Raw genomic sequence first — 15,935 nt, 5'->3', positions numbered from 1 at the left:
ACCTGGCCCGGGTGCTGCCTCGGGACCCGGATTTCCCCCTGGCACCACCTTTCCGCTTCAGCCGCGGGCGACCAATCGCTTGGCTCCAGAACAGTGGTAACCGAGAAGGCAGGTGGGGCTTGGCTCCTACTCCCGGATCCCCGCGCTTCTCTCTCCAATCCAGGGCCAAACCCTGCCCGGAGGGAAGGCCCCTCCCCAAAGGCTGGCACCGGCTGGCGTGGAAGAAAGTGGCGCCCGCCGACCGGAAAGTGCGGGAGGAACGGCGCACCTGGCCGGGCGCGCGGGGGCAGCGAGCCAAGGCCGCGGGGTGCGCGTCCCCCGCGAGTCGCCGCCCGGGCTCGGCCTCCGGGGGAGGGGGGCGCGGGCTCGGGGCTGGCGGCTGCTCGGCCCGGCCCACCCCGCCTGGCCGGCGTCTCGGCCTCACCTCGCTCACCAGCCCCTGCCAGTCGCTCTCGGTCCGGTCGCCGTTCATGGCCTTCTCCTCCGGGCGCGGGGCGGCTTCATGGACGCCGCCCTCCGCCGCCGCCGCCGCCGCCTCCTCCTCCTGCCGCGCCGCTGCGCTCGCAGCCACCTGGGCCCCGCGCGGCCCCGAGAGGGCCCGGCGCCTCCGAGCCGCCGCACCGCCGCCTCCTGCGGCCGCCCGCGCTGTTGACTCAACGTCAGCCTCCGCGGGAGGAAGGGGAGGAGGAGCCGCGGCCCGCCCGGGCCACAGCCACCGCCGAGCGGGCCCTGGCCCGCCCCGTGCAGCCTGGGACCCTGCACAGTCCCCGGACCCCGCGCAGCCCCCTGATCCCGCGCAGCCCCCCGACCCCGCGTGGCCCCCTGACCCTGCACAGTCCCGGGACCCCGTGTACCCCGCCCCCTGTGCGCAGCCTGGGACCCCGCGCAGACCCTGGACCCGGCTCTGGGCCTCCTTCTGGGTCATAGTGGCAGGTAACTTATGACGACAGGATTATCGCTCTCCCGGTGGGAGGCGGGCTTGGTGGGCACCTCTTGTGTCCCCCGCAAGAAGCAAATCCCCAAATCCAGCCATTCCCTGAACACCAACGCGGCTCCCACCGCTAGAATGCAAGCCCCACTCGGGCAGAGGGTTGCTTCCTCCTCTGACGAACATTGGGTACAAGGCCTGGCACATAGTAGTTGCTCTACAATTATCTGTTGAACCTATGAGTGAATGAACCGCATGTTGTTATATATTTAACATGATTTTTTAAGCTACTCATATGTATTTCTGTTTATTTCTTAAATTATCAACTGTCATAAATAGACAACAAATGAAAACATTGAAAATAAAACAGTAATGAATTCTAAATAGAACCAAAGCTCCGAGTGTGATGCTTAGCACGTGTGGAGAGAGGTGTTGAAGACATTGGCATCAAACTGAGACGTTCTTCTAAGAGGATGGACTGAAAGAGAATTACAGAGGGCAGGGGAATCTTCACTCGAGTCCATGCTATTCAAGGTGGTTTTCCCATGTCACCTAAAATCCTGTCCTGAACCAACACCAGTAGTGAGCTTTCCGTACTTGCAGAAATGCTTCCTGTGGAGATGAGCAGGTAGACTGAGAGGTTCTGAACCCATTTTACTGTTGTGAAAGCCATTATTTATTTAATGTTTCAGCACCTGTTAATCTTGGATCAACCCTGCAAGATGGATATTATGTCCATTTGTCAGGAAAAGTGGCGAAACAGTGTCTCAACTAGGACTTCTAGCTCCCAGAGACCCTCTTCAGCATCTTGGAAACCTGAAAATGAAGTATCACCCCTGGGAGATGGAAATACTGCATTCTGTTCTTGGCCTTGTTTTGTTGGCGTGGAAGATTGTTTGCAGAATGGTGTCAATAATCCCCTGCCTGTGTCCCAGCCACTGTCTGTAACTTTGACTCTAAGCTTAGCCGTGTGACTTGCTCTGGCTAATGCAGTGTTTGCAAATGTGCAACACCAAAAGGCTTGTAAAGGACCTGTGAAGTAAGGCTTATCCTTGCTTATGCCCTTAGGAACCTGTGATCATTGCCGCAGAAATAAGCCCAGAATATCTTGCTGAATGATGCAGGACTAAAGGCCACCAACCAGCCAGCTGCCACATATGCAAGTGAAGCCATTGACCCCCAGCTGCCACAGATGCCTGCATGAGCCCAGCTGAATTCAGCAGAAGAACTACCCAGCTGAAACTTGCCCACTTTGCTGACCTACAGATCATGGGCTAAACAAACCATTGTTTTAAGCCACTGAGGTTTGGTGTGGTTTGCTATGTATCAACAGATAACTGATATAAATGGTTTCACCACTGCAGAGGAGCCTGGATGGCCGGAACTCTCCCTGGCAGCCCTGGCACCATGACCTGTTGGGTCCTCATCTAAAGAGGATTCTACAGCAGATTCTGGCTGGCCAGGGCCTATGAGAATGAGACAGTAGGCAGCACTTTGATTCAGTGCCTATTGCCTACAAATTCCATACCCATTCTGGACACATTCAACAACGTTGCAGACCACGGTCCCTGTACTGGAAGGTTTGCAAGCCTTACCATCCAAGTTTTGCAAACAAATGCTCTAGGGAACAAGAGAAAACAAAGGGGCTACAATACAGCTAAGGCTTCTGGTCTTCTGACCACTTGGGCCACCTACTCCATTCTTTGTAATCCAAAAGGGTGGAAAGAACGCCATCCCTGAACTGAATGTCTAGGGTTAACTCAGCGCCAAACACTTGTTCCTAACAGCCCGATCAATGTCTCATGCTAAGAAGAAAGGTACTGTCTGCCAATATATTGCCCTCTGGCAAACCATCTGGTTTCGTTCCAACTTGTCAATGAAATAGACTGTAGGCTAATAGAGTGGGCATAACTTAGTCCATCTGCCTTCCTCCGACTCCTGGCCTGTGCCTTGCTCTCAGCTAGCATTCAGGTGGGAAAGCAGCCGGCCCCTTTCCGATACCACATTTAGCTGAGGCTTTCAAGTACTGCTGCAGCTTTGGCGCCTTCCCTGGTTATTTCAGGCAGTGGGACCATCAGCATGCAAGCTGTTGGGAACCAAGGAATCTTCATATTACAGATCATGTATCTTTAAGACAACTCTCTGTGTGACTCTATTGCTCCTATTTGCTTTTCTTCTCTGAAGTAAGTCAGCCAGTTATTAAGGTGTTTAAAAATAAAACTGGGGAGGAAAATCAAAGAGTGGCAAGCCTCTACCCTCCTCACCACGTGGAGAAACTTTCAACTCAGTTGAAATGGCATCTCCAGTTGCCTGGGTTTCCCTTAGAGGTTTCATGCCCCAAGTGCCAGCTCGAACCTGCTTAGCTCGTGAGATGTGATGAAATCACAAACCAAGGCAATGTAGCCGGGAGCGATTCTTTTTTATCTCTTTTCATTTATGTAGCCTGACATTGAGTAATAATAATAATTAAACGCAGTTTAAGCTTTTAGGCACCTATACCAGAAGGCCTCCAGACACCACGTCAACAGCAACCCGGGCTGACAAATACAAAGCTAATTATATTGCGGTTAAGTTTTTTCAAAGAAAAAACTAAAACCACTCATCGACTGTCCTCACCAGTGATCAAAGCAGTACATTAAAAGTTCCATCGCACAGTCCATTTGCACGGGATCCATTCAAAACCCGGTGCCCTCATCTTAAATTTGCCACCCTGGCACTAAGTATTGACCCATTGTCTTTAGCCTCTATTTTTCACATCCCCTTAACTCTGGAAAATCTCTAGGGACCCAATTTTTCCGTATATTTTCATAGCCCCAGGGCTAGTTCTAGTTATTTATTTATATGCACGTATAGTTAGAAGAAAAGTGCTTCGATGCTTTTGAGCAATGCTCTAAACGTTCAAAAGTTGGAGAGGGTTTTAGATGTGGAAACTCCAAAACAGCTCAATCTAAGAAATTGAACAGGCAGATGCTGATGAAAACAAAACAAAACAAATCTCTGGAGATACTGGGCAAGAAAGGACGACTTGAACTTATTGTTAGAAACCTAGCCTCTCACTGTGGGTTCTCTACTGACTTGCAAGATGACTTTGGCCAAGTCCCAACAGCCCCGGACATACAGGAAAGCCCTCCAGCTTTTGATACAACTTCTCTAGACAGTATTTTCAGTTCAGATTCTGGCTGCCCAAGCAAAAATATCAGCGTTCTCATTAAAAGAAACTAAGCAAAATTGCAGTAGAGAGTTTTGGCTTGGCTTTTCTCTGAAATATACAACTGGGGCAATTTTCATGGCCACTCCTATCCCCAGTCATTTTTTTCCTGAATTAGGAAACCCAATTTGACGAGCCTGGGAAGAAGATGATTGTTAATGACTGTGGTTATAGGGACAGAGACACACACACATACACACAAAATGTATATATTAATTAGCTCTGTATAAGCCAAGGTCCCCAATTCTTGCTCTTGTCAAGGGAGGACCATTTAGACAGTAATGCCCATAACCTGGTTGCTAACTGCCTTCCTTTGTTCTTGACTTTACCAGGGGCAGGGGACTGCAGGTCCCAATGCGTACTGCAGTCAGGCACCTGCAGAGCCCTGAGACCTGAGGTCCTCTGGGCTGCTGGCCTCAATTCTGTAAAAAATAAGCCTCTCTTCCCTCTACCTGGGATACTCTGCAGAGGGCTTCATCCGTCATTTCCCTACCAGGGCCAGCAGTCAGACATGAGACAGACAGACAGGGGATTCTGGCCGGGTCCTTGACTCAGGGCATCCTCTGTCTCTTAGCCCCCTGAGCTCCTGGGCCCTTTCTTGGCCCCCACTAAGCCCTCCCTGCCCAGCAGCAAACAATCAGTTGCCCGCTGCCCCCCACCCCTGGCCCTGCTGGCTGCCAATCAGCCAGGCAGCAGGGGGTGGAAGCAAGTTCCAGCCCCTGCTGCATCTCCACGAGGTGCTCAAAATGACTGAGTGGGGCTGATGATGGCCTGACAGGCCGGGGACCTGCGGTTACCAACCTGAAGGGGCGCAGGCATGGGCGTGATTGGTGCATTGCAGGGACGGGAGGAGGGGCCGAGGTCGAGGCAGTGGGGCAGCTGCTTCTGCTGATAGAAGGGTTCCCATAAGGGGGACCAAGATGTCAGGAGGAAAAGGCAATGAACTGGAGACTGAGGGGAAGGAAAGGAGAGACAGAGGGAGATGCGGGACCCGGGGCTCCAGATAAGAGGAGAGAAGAGCGGGAAACCTTGAGTACAGGAATAGGTGGGGGTAAATCCAGCCCTGGCCCGTGCGGAGAGCAGAGTGAGCCTGTGGTTCAAGGAAAGGGTTAAATGGAAAAGAGACGGGAAGTCACTCAGCTCTCAGATTATTCAAATTTGTTGTTCTTATTGATAATGTATTTCATTTCTTCTGCGTGGGGGGGATATGACTCAGCACAAATTTCATGTAAATTTATGGAAATAGAAATGCAGAGAGAGGCTGCAGGCCCGAGGCGCTGGCGGGTGAGCTGCGTGGCCCTCGCCCAGGCGGAGGTTACCGCTCTCCGGACTTGGGGAGCCGAAAATAGAAACGTCTGACTTGGGGCCACTGGCCTCTCCTACAGGCCAGCAGAGGGACTGATCCTGTCGCTCTGCAAGGCTTTTTTTTCTATAGAAAAGTCTGATGACTGCCTAAAATAGGATCCCCTACGTTGTCCTCTTGTCCGATGCTTGTCTTAGGGTAGGGGGACGATTTTTACCCAGTAGAGATGGGCAGGCTTTTTTCAATGAAAGGGAGAGAAAAAGAAGAGAATTAACATTTTCCAGGATCTCCTGCGGGCACAGAACTCGCTAGCGAAGCGACAAAAATGTCGTTTTTCCTCCTGTGCAGTAAAAGAATCATGGAACTGGGGGTGGGGAAGGAACCAAGAAAACAATTTGATAGAGAGGGTGAAAAGGTAGCATTCTGCACAAATGGCCGGGGCTGGTCAAACATTTATTGCCCCTTGGGCTGTCCTTCGGAGCCCTGGGTGTTTCTTTCTTTCTTCCCCCCTCATACCAGGTCGTGGCATTTATCTAATGATGTGCTTCTCCCGGTTGGTCACAGCCTCTACATCCTTGCGATGACTGTGACAGCCAAGAGAACCTTTCACAGTTCGGGAATAGCTTCTCTGAGCCAGGCCTTGCTCTGCAGCTTCCAATTGCAGTGAGACGGGAGATTCCAGAGACCCAGAGACAAAGCCAGACTGCAGGGTGTTACTGCCCCTTCATTGCCATTAGGAAGATTACTGGCACCGGTTCTTTCTTTCCGCCGAAGCCGCGATTCCTTTCCGTGTCCAGACAGAGGTGGGGCCCTGAGCTGCCGTGGCGCACCTGGTCCGGCGGCAGACAGAGGTGTTTGCCTGCAGCCCACAGCCGTGGTTTGTGGGCGTATTTGAGCAAATGTTTCCAAGGATGGCAGTGGTCTGCGCTTGTATTATATCTGTGGGGCAGAAATTGTCAGCCTTTGGTAACACTGATTATAATGCTTTGACCTCATTCAGTCACCAAAGGGCAAATTTCTCTTTGTTCTCTAACGGGAACACAATGTAGCAAGTAAACATGATTTCTAAAGAGAGACTGTCAACAAGGGTATTTACAAGCCTATCATGACCCTGCTGTTCCACTGAGTAGCTTACCTTTGGGGAAAGAGGCACGTTTACGCCCCTTACGTGCACACATGTGACACGGTGGCTGTCATTTATTAACACCGTTTGTTCCCCTGAGACAGGAAAAAATAATCTTAAGGTGATATAAGGCGTTTGAGAAAGGTCGCCTTTAACACACAGGGTCATTCATTCCCTCGACAAATATTTCTTAAGCGTGTCCTATATGCTGAGCAAGGCAGTGGGGATGACAGTGAGGCTAAGACCTGATCCTCTGTCCTCGAGGCTTTTAGTCTAGTAACTGAGTTCCCCAAGCAGCTGAACACTGCAGAAACACAGAGAGATTGCCCAGAACTGGACTCTTCAACTGTGAGATGTCATACAGTCAGCCTCTTCAGGAACTGCGAATGAACCATGAAAACTAGATCCATTTGGTACACTTGTAATGGTTAAAATGGCAAATTTTGTGTTATATATTTTTTTACCATAATAAAAAAGGTTTTTTTCACCTTGAAAAAATTTAAAAACACAAATAAGAAAAACCAGGGCCATTTGGAAAGCTCGGAGTGGACAGAAGATGACAAAGACACAGAAAGCTTGAGTTGGCAGGTTTACTCATCAAATCCCAGAACATTTGAAAAAGAAGAAGCAAGGACTGTTTTCCAAGGTGAAGGAAAGTTGTAATTGGACAAAACCTTTGGAAAGGGAGCAGTGGGTTAAAGCAGTGAGCATGGGAGCTGTGGCTCCCATGACCTCTCTGTGACTTAGTGTTCTCAACAATACATGAGCAGATGCGGCCAGGTGACCTTGAAGGTCATGACTCCATGAAATTAAGCCGAATGTTACATTTGGGTGGAACTCTGAACAGAAGGTTAGTGAGGGTGCTATTAATATCACTAAGTAAGATTGCAGCACCATAAAGTGTTCCAAAGATGAGGAATCTTAGGTAGCTGGACCCCTTATTGTACAAGAGAAGAAATAGAGGCACAGAGTGGTAAAGCACTGTGCCCAAGGTCACAGAGCCTGTTAGGGACAGAGCTGTGGCCAGAGTCCAGAACTTCCACTTCCCATGCCCTGGCTCCCTCACAATGCTCTGAGAATATCTGAGATTCATGAAGAGCAGAGTTCTGGTCTTCTGTTGCTTGCTATGCAACAAACCATAGAAGGTGCTTAATAATCATGTCTTCATCTCTATCTAAGTACCATGCTTCTCAAAACTAACATAAACTAGCATTTATTGAGCACTTGCCATATGCCAGGCACTTTGCTAAGCACTTGACATGTGTCATCTCATCTGATCTTCACAAAGCTCTGTAATTATCTGTAATCATCCCAGACCTGATATTCAGCAGGTAAAAGGCAGGAAGTCTGGATTGGTTGTTGAAATTGTAAAGTACTTCCGTACAGGCTGATAAATAACAGCTGCTCTGTTCCCCTGGAATGAATCCCTAGCCCTCACACCTCTTCCCCACCGAACATGCCAGCCCAAGAGAGACCCGAGTGGGCACAGCCAAGGAGCCCCCATCATGTCTGAAGCCCTAGGTGCTTCCCCCTCCATGGCTCCCGTCCGCATGTGTCCCCCGTTCTGAGCTGACTGCATGCTGAAGGGGCAGACAGGAGGGGTGGACAGTACCTGGCAGTGCTGCTGGTACTGGTCCTGGAACCTCAGGAGATAAGTGCTTGGTGCCAGTCTAGCCATCCAAGACTAGAATGAACTTTTAAGAACTCATGTGCTTGTAGTCACTCTCCTGTGGCCACTTGTGGGGCTGGCAGCCTCTGCAGGGTGCCTGATGGGCTATCAAATATTTTGAAGACCACTCCTGATTATCTTCATTTGATAGAAAAGGAAGCTGCGAATTTTAAATAATTTTTCAATGACTTGACCGAAGTCACATAGCTGGTGAGGGGGGACCCGGGACTAAACCTCTGAGCTCCGTGCACTCTGCTATTGTGCTAAGCTGTGATATTAGTGAACCACAGACCGAGTGGTTAGAACGACAGAGATTTGTTGTCTCACAGTCCTGGAGGCTAGAAGTGTGAAGTCAAAATGGGCTGTGCTGGTCTTTCCTGAGGGCCACGAGGGAAGGATGTGTTGCAGGCTTCTCTCCCTGGCTTTAGACGGACGTCTTCTCCCTCAGTCTTTCACGCTGTCTTCCTTCTGTGCCTGTCCGTCTCTGTGTCCCAGATTCTCCTTTTCGTAGGATACCAGTCATATTGGATTCGGGCCCCACCCTACTCCAGTGGGACCCTATCTTAACTAATTACAGCCTTGATGACCCTATTTCCAAATGAAGCCACATTCTGAAGTACTGGGGGTTAAGACTTCACATATGAATTTGGGGGGGACAATTTTTTTTTCAATGAGACTTCCCCATCTCTGTGTATAACAAAGTTAATTAGGTGTCTACATAAATTATCTGGAGAAAGTATAGGACTAGCTGGAGAATGTATAGGTCTACCAGCTGCCCAGTTAATGCTTAACCATTGCCAAAGCCCCCTTTACCTCAATCAGAGATAGTCTGAACTGTTACTGACTCAGCCACATTTGCCCCTCCAACCCCATGCCATGCAGTCCATATCTTTCTATTGTGCCCATCAATATTGCTGTCCAGCTGCAGGCCTTGAGATGAGTTGTTCTTTTTTTTAAAATTCTTATTTTTCAGTGACGTGTAGTTGACTTACAATGCTACTTTCATATGTATAGCAAAGTGATTCAGTTATTCATATACATACATATATTTTTTCAGTTTCTTTTCCATTATAGCTCATTACAAGAAATTGAATATAGTTCCCTGTGGTATTCAGTAGGTCTTTGTTGTTTATCTAAGTTATATATAATAATGTGTATCTATTAATCTCAAATTCTTAATCGATCCCTCCCCCCACTTCCCCTTCTGGTAACCACAGTTCGTTATCTATGTTCATGAGTCTATTTCTGGTTTGTAAATAACATTTGTATCTTTTTTTTTTTTTAGATTCTATATACAAGTGCCATCATATGATATTTGTCTTTCTCTGACTCACTTCACTTAGTATAATAATCTCTAGGTCCATCCATGTTGCTGCAAATGGCATTATTTCACTCTTTTTTATGTCTGAGTAATATGAGACAAGGTGTTCTTTATTCATATTTATTCTTCTTCATGCTATGTTAGTGTCCTTAAGCTCACTGCTTTTTCTGCAATCAACACGGGGAGTTGAAGTCAACCTTTGTCCCTTCAGCAGTTCAGTGAACTCAGCAACTTGAGAGATCCTGGAACTGCTGTTCACATATGATGAACCCCTTCTTGGTCTCAAGGAGATACTGAAGAGGCCTTTCCCAAGAAGTGCTATTTGGAACGTTCCTCTCACTGGGAGCTTCCGCTCTATTCTGTGTCCATGAGATGGTCATCTGGTTTGCTTTCGTACCTTCCATTGAAACAGACCATACATAACCTTGGTCTCAGATGCAGTGTCTTCGGACTTGGAAACTCGTTGGACCAAAAATGTCTACAACTGATTTTTCCCCTTAGATTTTCTTTTTTTATTATTGATTTTCCATTTTTAGCACAAGATTGATCACCAGCAAAATACCAATTTACATACAGATTCTGCTAAACTCAGCATCCTATATACTTGGCACTTTTTCATCCATAAACCAATTGTTTAAAGAGAGAGATTCTATTATCAGAAGTGTCCCTGACGACACTCAAGATGGCTTGTAGAGAGCAAACTCACAGCCTGGTGGGGTGAGCTCAGCTGATTCGGGAGCATATTAACTATGAAGCCAAGGTCATAGTTTGATACCCATATGGGCAGGTTCATCTTTTGCTTGCTTCTCTGGCCACAAGCCTAAACTGCAAACTTTGGAAGTTGGAATTTGTCACACAAGCACTGGGAGCCCTAGAAGGGTCTATTAGGATTAAAGTGAAGTGTGGCTGCCATGGGATAGTGAACCGTTTTACACATCAGCATGGCCCCAAGTGCCAGTGTTCAGGTGGACAAGGCAGAAGCCACATTGCCTTTTATGACTCAGCCTCAGAAGTCATGTACGGCCACCTCCGCCACATTCCATTGGTTGTCAGAAAGTCACAGCCCATTTGGATTCTAAAGGAAGGGACATAGACTCTTCCTTTTGATGGGAGAGTGTCGAGGTCACATTGCAAAAGAGTATGCACAATGTGAGAAGTTTGAGGCCATCTTTGGAAAATAAAATCTGCCCCAATAAAATCACCCATTACGAGTGAAGCAGAACTGAAATTGGGTTTTTCAGCCCAGACCCCTATTCTTTTGCTGTGCCACGCTGATGAGTCAATAGCATTATTTGCATGAATGAAGGTCCTTATGTTATTTAAAAGAAAAGTTGAAACATAAGGCAAGACGCCAAATTCAGTCTCAATTGAACATTCTCTATATCACAAATGCAGCATAAATATATGTTTTCCATAGCTCTTGCAGAGCAAACAGCTGCATTTATTTGCGTCCAAAAACATGGAAAAATTCCAAACTATAAGCAAAAGGAAGGAACTTGAGAAAACTACTCAAACTTCTGTAAGTGTAAATCTTCATAAAAAGAGTTGTAAGGTTGATTAAAGCAGGTGCTGAAACCTTCTCCTTGTCTGAAGTGTTGCACATACAAAAAATCCCCTTCCATATAATATTGTCATTCTCTGCGTGCTGCTTCTGTATTTGTCTATGCAGTCAAACGCCTGTTAAACTTTCTTATGCTAACTTGATCCAAACCCCCCCATCTCCAAAACACATGAACTTAGTCCCTCTCCTTCTCTCTCTCTCCATGTGCACACACTCACACACACAAACATACACAAACTTCCCTGTACCCCCTTGGAGTCCTTTAGAGTTCTTAGCTCCTTTACAGAACAAGTATATTCTCTGTAGCTAAGACTTGGCTTGGACAAAGTCAGGGCACATACCCCTGTGGACATCCATGAAGTCTACTTTTACTCTATGTGAATTCCTTCCTTTTGGCCCATGAATAAAGATTTCGTCTGGAAGAAGACTGGGACCAAAGAACCTTATAAAACTGCTCACCCCTTTCCCCTCTGGATCATATTCTATCTCTGGTCTGGGAATCTGCAAATGTCAGGAATGCATTGTTCCCTAAGATTTAGCATTAGCAAGAGAGCTCTTTGAAAGGATTCTATTACATCTTTATGTCTTTGCACATAAACTAGGTCTTCTCTGAAAACTCAGCTCCAATTTGATTTGCAGTGAAAACCCCTACAATTGTGGTAAGAATTTTAAGAACTAACGAAGGAAAACACCACTCAGGGCTTACTGTGTACAAAGCAGCATGCTAGGTGCTTTTCTAGACATACGTGCCTTGGATGGGTTGGCATAAGAGAGGTAAGATGTGTGCTGTGTGGAGATGGGGCAGATGCCCAGTGAGGAGGAGGTGACAGAAGAGAAAGGGGGAGGCGGAATCAGGGGAGATGAGCACAAGCTGGTTTGGAAGGATTCTTAGGAATTCCAACAGAGTGGATGATATGCATAAAAGAAGAAGGCTTGGCCTTGTTGTCCTGAATTTCTCTCTTTCTTAATGAATTCCCTGACTCCGTATCAGTGCCTGTGTGAGGGCCTGACCACCACTGGGTGACCCAGGGCTCTCACCTCCGCTCCCTCTGCTCCAATCACACGGGCCAGGCACGCTCCCACCTCAGTGCCTTGGCAATCATTGTTCCTCCTGCTTTGAATGCTCTTCCAACACTGTGAGAGGGACAATTGCTGTGGTTTTCAGTCCCCACTTAGCGGTACTTGGTTGTGTCCACTCTAGGAAACTAATACAGACGTATCATGGTCTTCACAGGATAGAGATGCTTTCCTGTCCTTCCCTAATATGTCCGGGAGCTGAACTGAGTCCAGAACGTAAAGAAGGCAAAGAACAAGAAGAGTGGATTGCTCTCCACATTACAGGCTGGGCAGCAGGCACCCTTTGTTGGGTGACATTTGTGTTCCACTGAAACTATCTTGAATTATTGCTGAACTTCATCTGCCAGGTGGCTACAGTGTCATCTGCTTAGCTGGTCTGCCTGCCTACCTGAAACGAAGAACAAGCATCCTGAACAGCCTAGGACTCCAGCTCTTGGAGCTGGCCTGAGTGCGCTGTTTTGTGACTTCTGTGTTCTCCAAACTGATTGCCAAACAGCCCCACTCTGCTGATTCGCAAAAGCAGCCCATCATCTGCTGAACTTTTTCTCGTGTGGGCTCCCAGGGAGTGGAAATTGGCCCACAGCACCTCGTGATGATCTCAAGGAGACTTCTCGGGGTGAGGCAGAAGGATTTCTGGGTAGATTAGGAAATTTTACAAAATCTCTTCTGCCTCCTCATCATTAGCACCACTACTATCATTTCCATAATCATCTTTATAATTATTTGAAGTGGAAAGGGAGCAAGGTACCTGCGTAATGAAAAACAGAAGGGAGAAAAAAATAGAAACTGTGAAGGTAGGTGACTGAATAGCCTCTCTCAGAAATGCATGGCATCGAATGTGATTAGTAAGAACTTGAGGTCATGGGACCCCCGAAAACTTTTCCAACTGAAACTTGCTCTCTCGTCTTCTTACACCATTCACTCCAGTCGAATTGAATCTCTGACTTCTTCCCATAAAGACTCCCTGATTACCTGCCTCTGGGACTCTGCTTATGTTTTGCTTTCGACACACCACTCCCATCACAGAATCCTCCATCTGTCACCCCTTCTGAACTTCGAAAAAGCCTTATCTGTACCTGTCTTGGAGATTTTGTCATTGCCTGCCATAGACAGATAGATAGATAGACAGACAGACAGACAGACAGTTTTTCTCCATCTACTAGATTATTAACTCCTTGAGGGACACTTTCTGTTGTATCCCCTTTGTCCAAGCCACAAAGCATGTGCTTTGAACAGAGTAGGTGCTTCATAAATGTTTGTTGAAAGAATGAGAAACCAGAAATTGACTAGTTCATTTTTAAATAGACATGTTAGTTAAGAGAGAAACCCTATGACCAAGTTCTGGTCGATGGAATGTGAGCAGAAAGGATGTGCACAACTTCTAGACCTGGCCCATCAAACCTCCACGCCTGACCCTCCATTCTCTTTCTCCTTCTGCCAGCTTGATGCAGATTAGCACAGTGACCTTGGAAACCGTGGCTGGAAGATGACAAAGCCACAGGTTAGAAGGAGCCTGGCTTCTTGAATCATCACTTGGAGAGAAGGCTCTTACCAATCAGAAACACCATTTTGGGATTTCGTGTCAGAAATAAATGTCTACCACGTTCGAGCCATCACACAATTAGGGGTTTATTTGTGACAGTAACTAGGATTACCTTAACCAATATAACAGGTTTTAGTGTTTCCAGAAAAAAAAGTGCGAAAATCATGACTCTTGGTGTACTTAAGCAACTTGGTTTCCCACTTTGCGCACAAATATTTCTCCTTTCAAGTTTTAAGTTTTGTTGTGGAAGTGTTTTAAAGACCATTCCATTTCCAGATACACGCTAACTGGGCAGTGCCCCCCAGGGCAAGGGGGGCATGACGGTTTGGGGTTGCTCTTCCTAGAAGCTGCCATACTGAGGCTCTGTTCCAGGTCTGATAGCAAATGCAGAGGATGTCCCTGCAGCTGCAGGCAGGGAGAGTTTATGGAGATGGGTTAGGAATTATGATAAAAAATTTTCTGTCTTAGCGATCATAAACGCAATTCTTCTTGGCACTGATTCACAGGACAAACTTCTAGAGTTCTGACAGGTTTGGGAACGGGAGGGCCCTCTGGCCCAAGCGGGGCCTACCCGCAGCTGTCGGACTTCAGGGAAGCCTCTTACTCTCCAAAGTGCTCTCGCTGACAGTGCTGCTGCTTTTTCTTTTCTTGCCTTTTAAAAAGATTTTATAAAAGATTTTTCTAGAGCAACATCCAGACTCCAGATCCAACTGTCGAGAAGACCCTGTTATGTTGTGGGTGCTGGCTGGGCCATGGCCCGCCGCTCTGGCTTCTCACCCTTCTGTTCGGGGTGGGGGTGGTCCACAATATTTCATCTGTGGGCTCCACAGTGCTCACGTGGTCAGGCACTGGCTTCTTAGGGCCAGTGTAGTTACCCCAGGAAACACTTCTTTGTTCCCTCTTGCTTTATGGCTTAAAGTCTAAACTCTTCAGTCTGGAATTTTAGGCCTTCCATGATCTGACCCTAGTTTTTCTTTCCAGTCAAACAAGTATCTGTCCAATATGCTGTACTTTGCCCTGCTTCGGTTCTTTTTCTTGGGCTCAGCACCATCATATGTATAAGGTTAATAAATATCTGTATGTGTTACATAAGGAGGTATATATGTATGTGTATGTAAAACCCTAGTCAAGACAGATTAGGCTGCACTACAGTGACAAATCAACCTGAAGTCCCAATGGCTTAGCATATAAGAGGGTTACATCTCGCTCGTGCTCCTGACCCATTGTGGGGTTGCACGTGAACGCTTGCATTGGAGGCGGTACCCCTACTCCACACCACCCCTCAGATACCCAGGCTGACAGCCTTTCTCCCATTTGTAGCTGCAGCTTCTGGGATGCGTGGGCTCCTCTTTCGCTGCAACAGGAGAGGAGAGACCAAACGAGCCCCGCACTTTCACACACGTCCTATTGGCCAGAATGTGTCACGTGACTCTGACAAAAAAAACAGGGAAGTAGACAAAGCAAATGTCATATTTAGTGAGTATCAGTGTCTTTGTCATTCTTCCAGGGAGCCTCCCAGGTTCTCTCCATCTGCAACCAGTGTCTCCTGCCTCTGAATTCTGAATAGCACTATATATGCCCCTTCCTTGTAATACGTATTGTATGGAGGTTGAATGGAGATACATATATATATACACACACAAATATATATCCATACCTGTATTTATATAAAATAGAAATCACTTACTACACTCTCCTGTCGACATTTCTTAACTCATTTAAATCCTAATAATACGCCTATGAGGTAGCTGCTCTTATTGTCTCCGACCTACAGATGAGGAAATTGAGGCACAGAAAGGCTGAGTGTTATAACAGGAGTCCAGCCCAGCCAGCGTACTTCCACAGCACACGCTCTGAACTACTCTACCATCTTATGACTTGTCTTTTGAACATCTTTGTAGCAGGAAGATACAAACCTGATTCATCTCTTTATTTCCCATGATGCCAAGTATAGGTTCAGGCACATGAAAGGTCTTCGGGGCATACTGCACACAGCTAGTAGCTTTTCTGATCGAGGTCGCCAGCAGGTCTGCTCTTTTAGTAGTCCCACTTTCTGCATCACTGGATTGCATCTCAGGTATCAGGAAGCACTTTAAGACATGCAATTGTTTCTCCTTAAAAAGCTACAGGTCCTCAAGAAGATAGAAGGGGGTCTTTGGGGACATCTAGGGGACAGCAAGACAGAAGGCAGCAGAAGTTAAA

At 47.2% G+C, this 15,935-nt stretch overlaps 1 protein-coding gene across 2 annotated transcripts in view; it reads right to left on the bottom strand.

The window, feature by feature from the left end:
• Positions 1–699, bottom strand: part of CCDC149 (coiled-coil domain containing 149) — a 96,491-nt gene extending 95,792 nt beyond the window's left edge. Inside the window, exon 1 of one of the 2 annotated variants that reach the window (XM_072945639.1) lies at positions 434–699. In XM_072945639.1, the coding sequence (XP_072801740.1) occupies positions 434–472 (39 nt within the window). In that variant the 5' untranslated portion in view covers positions 473–699. Of the gene's footprint in view, positions 1–424 lie in introns of both variants that reach the window. The other variant, XM_072945632.1, reaches the window with a different exon arrangement.
• Between the last annotated feature and the right edge of the window lie 15,236 nt (positions 700–15,935).

Source organism: Vicugna pacos, chromosome 2 (assembly GCF_048564905.1).
Source record: "Vicugna pacos chromosome 2, VicPac4, whole genome shotgun sequence".
NCBI classification, from domain to species: domain Eukaryota; kingdom Metazoa; phylum Chordata; class Mammalia; order Artiodactyla; family Camelidae; genus Vicugna; species Vicugna pacos.
This window is presented reverse-complemented; position numbering and strand designations above follow the sequence as displayed.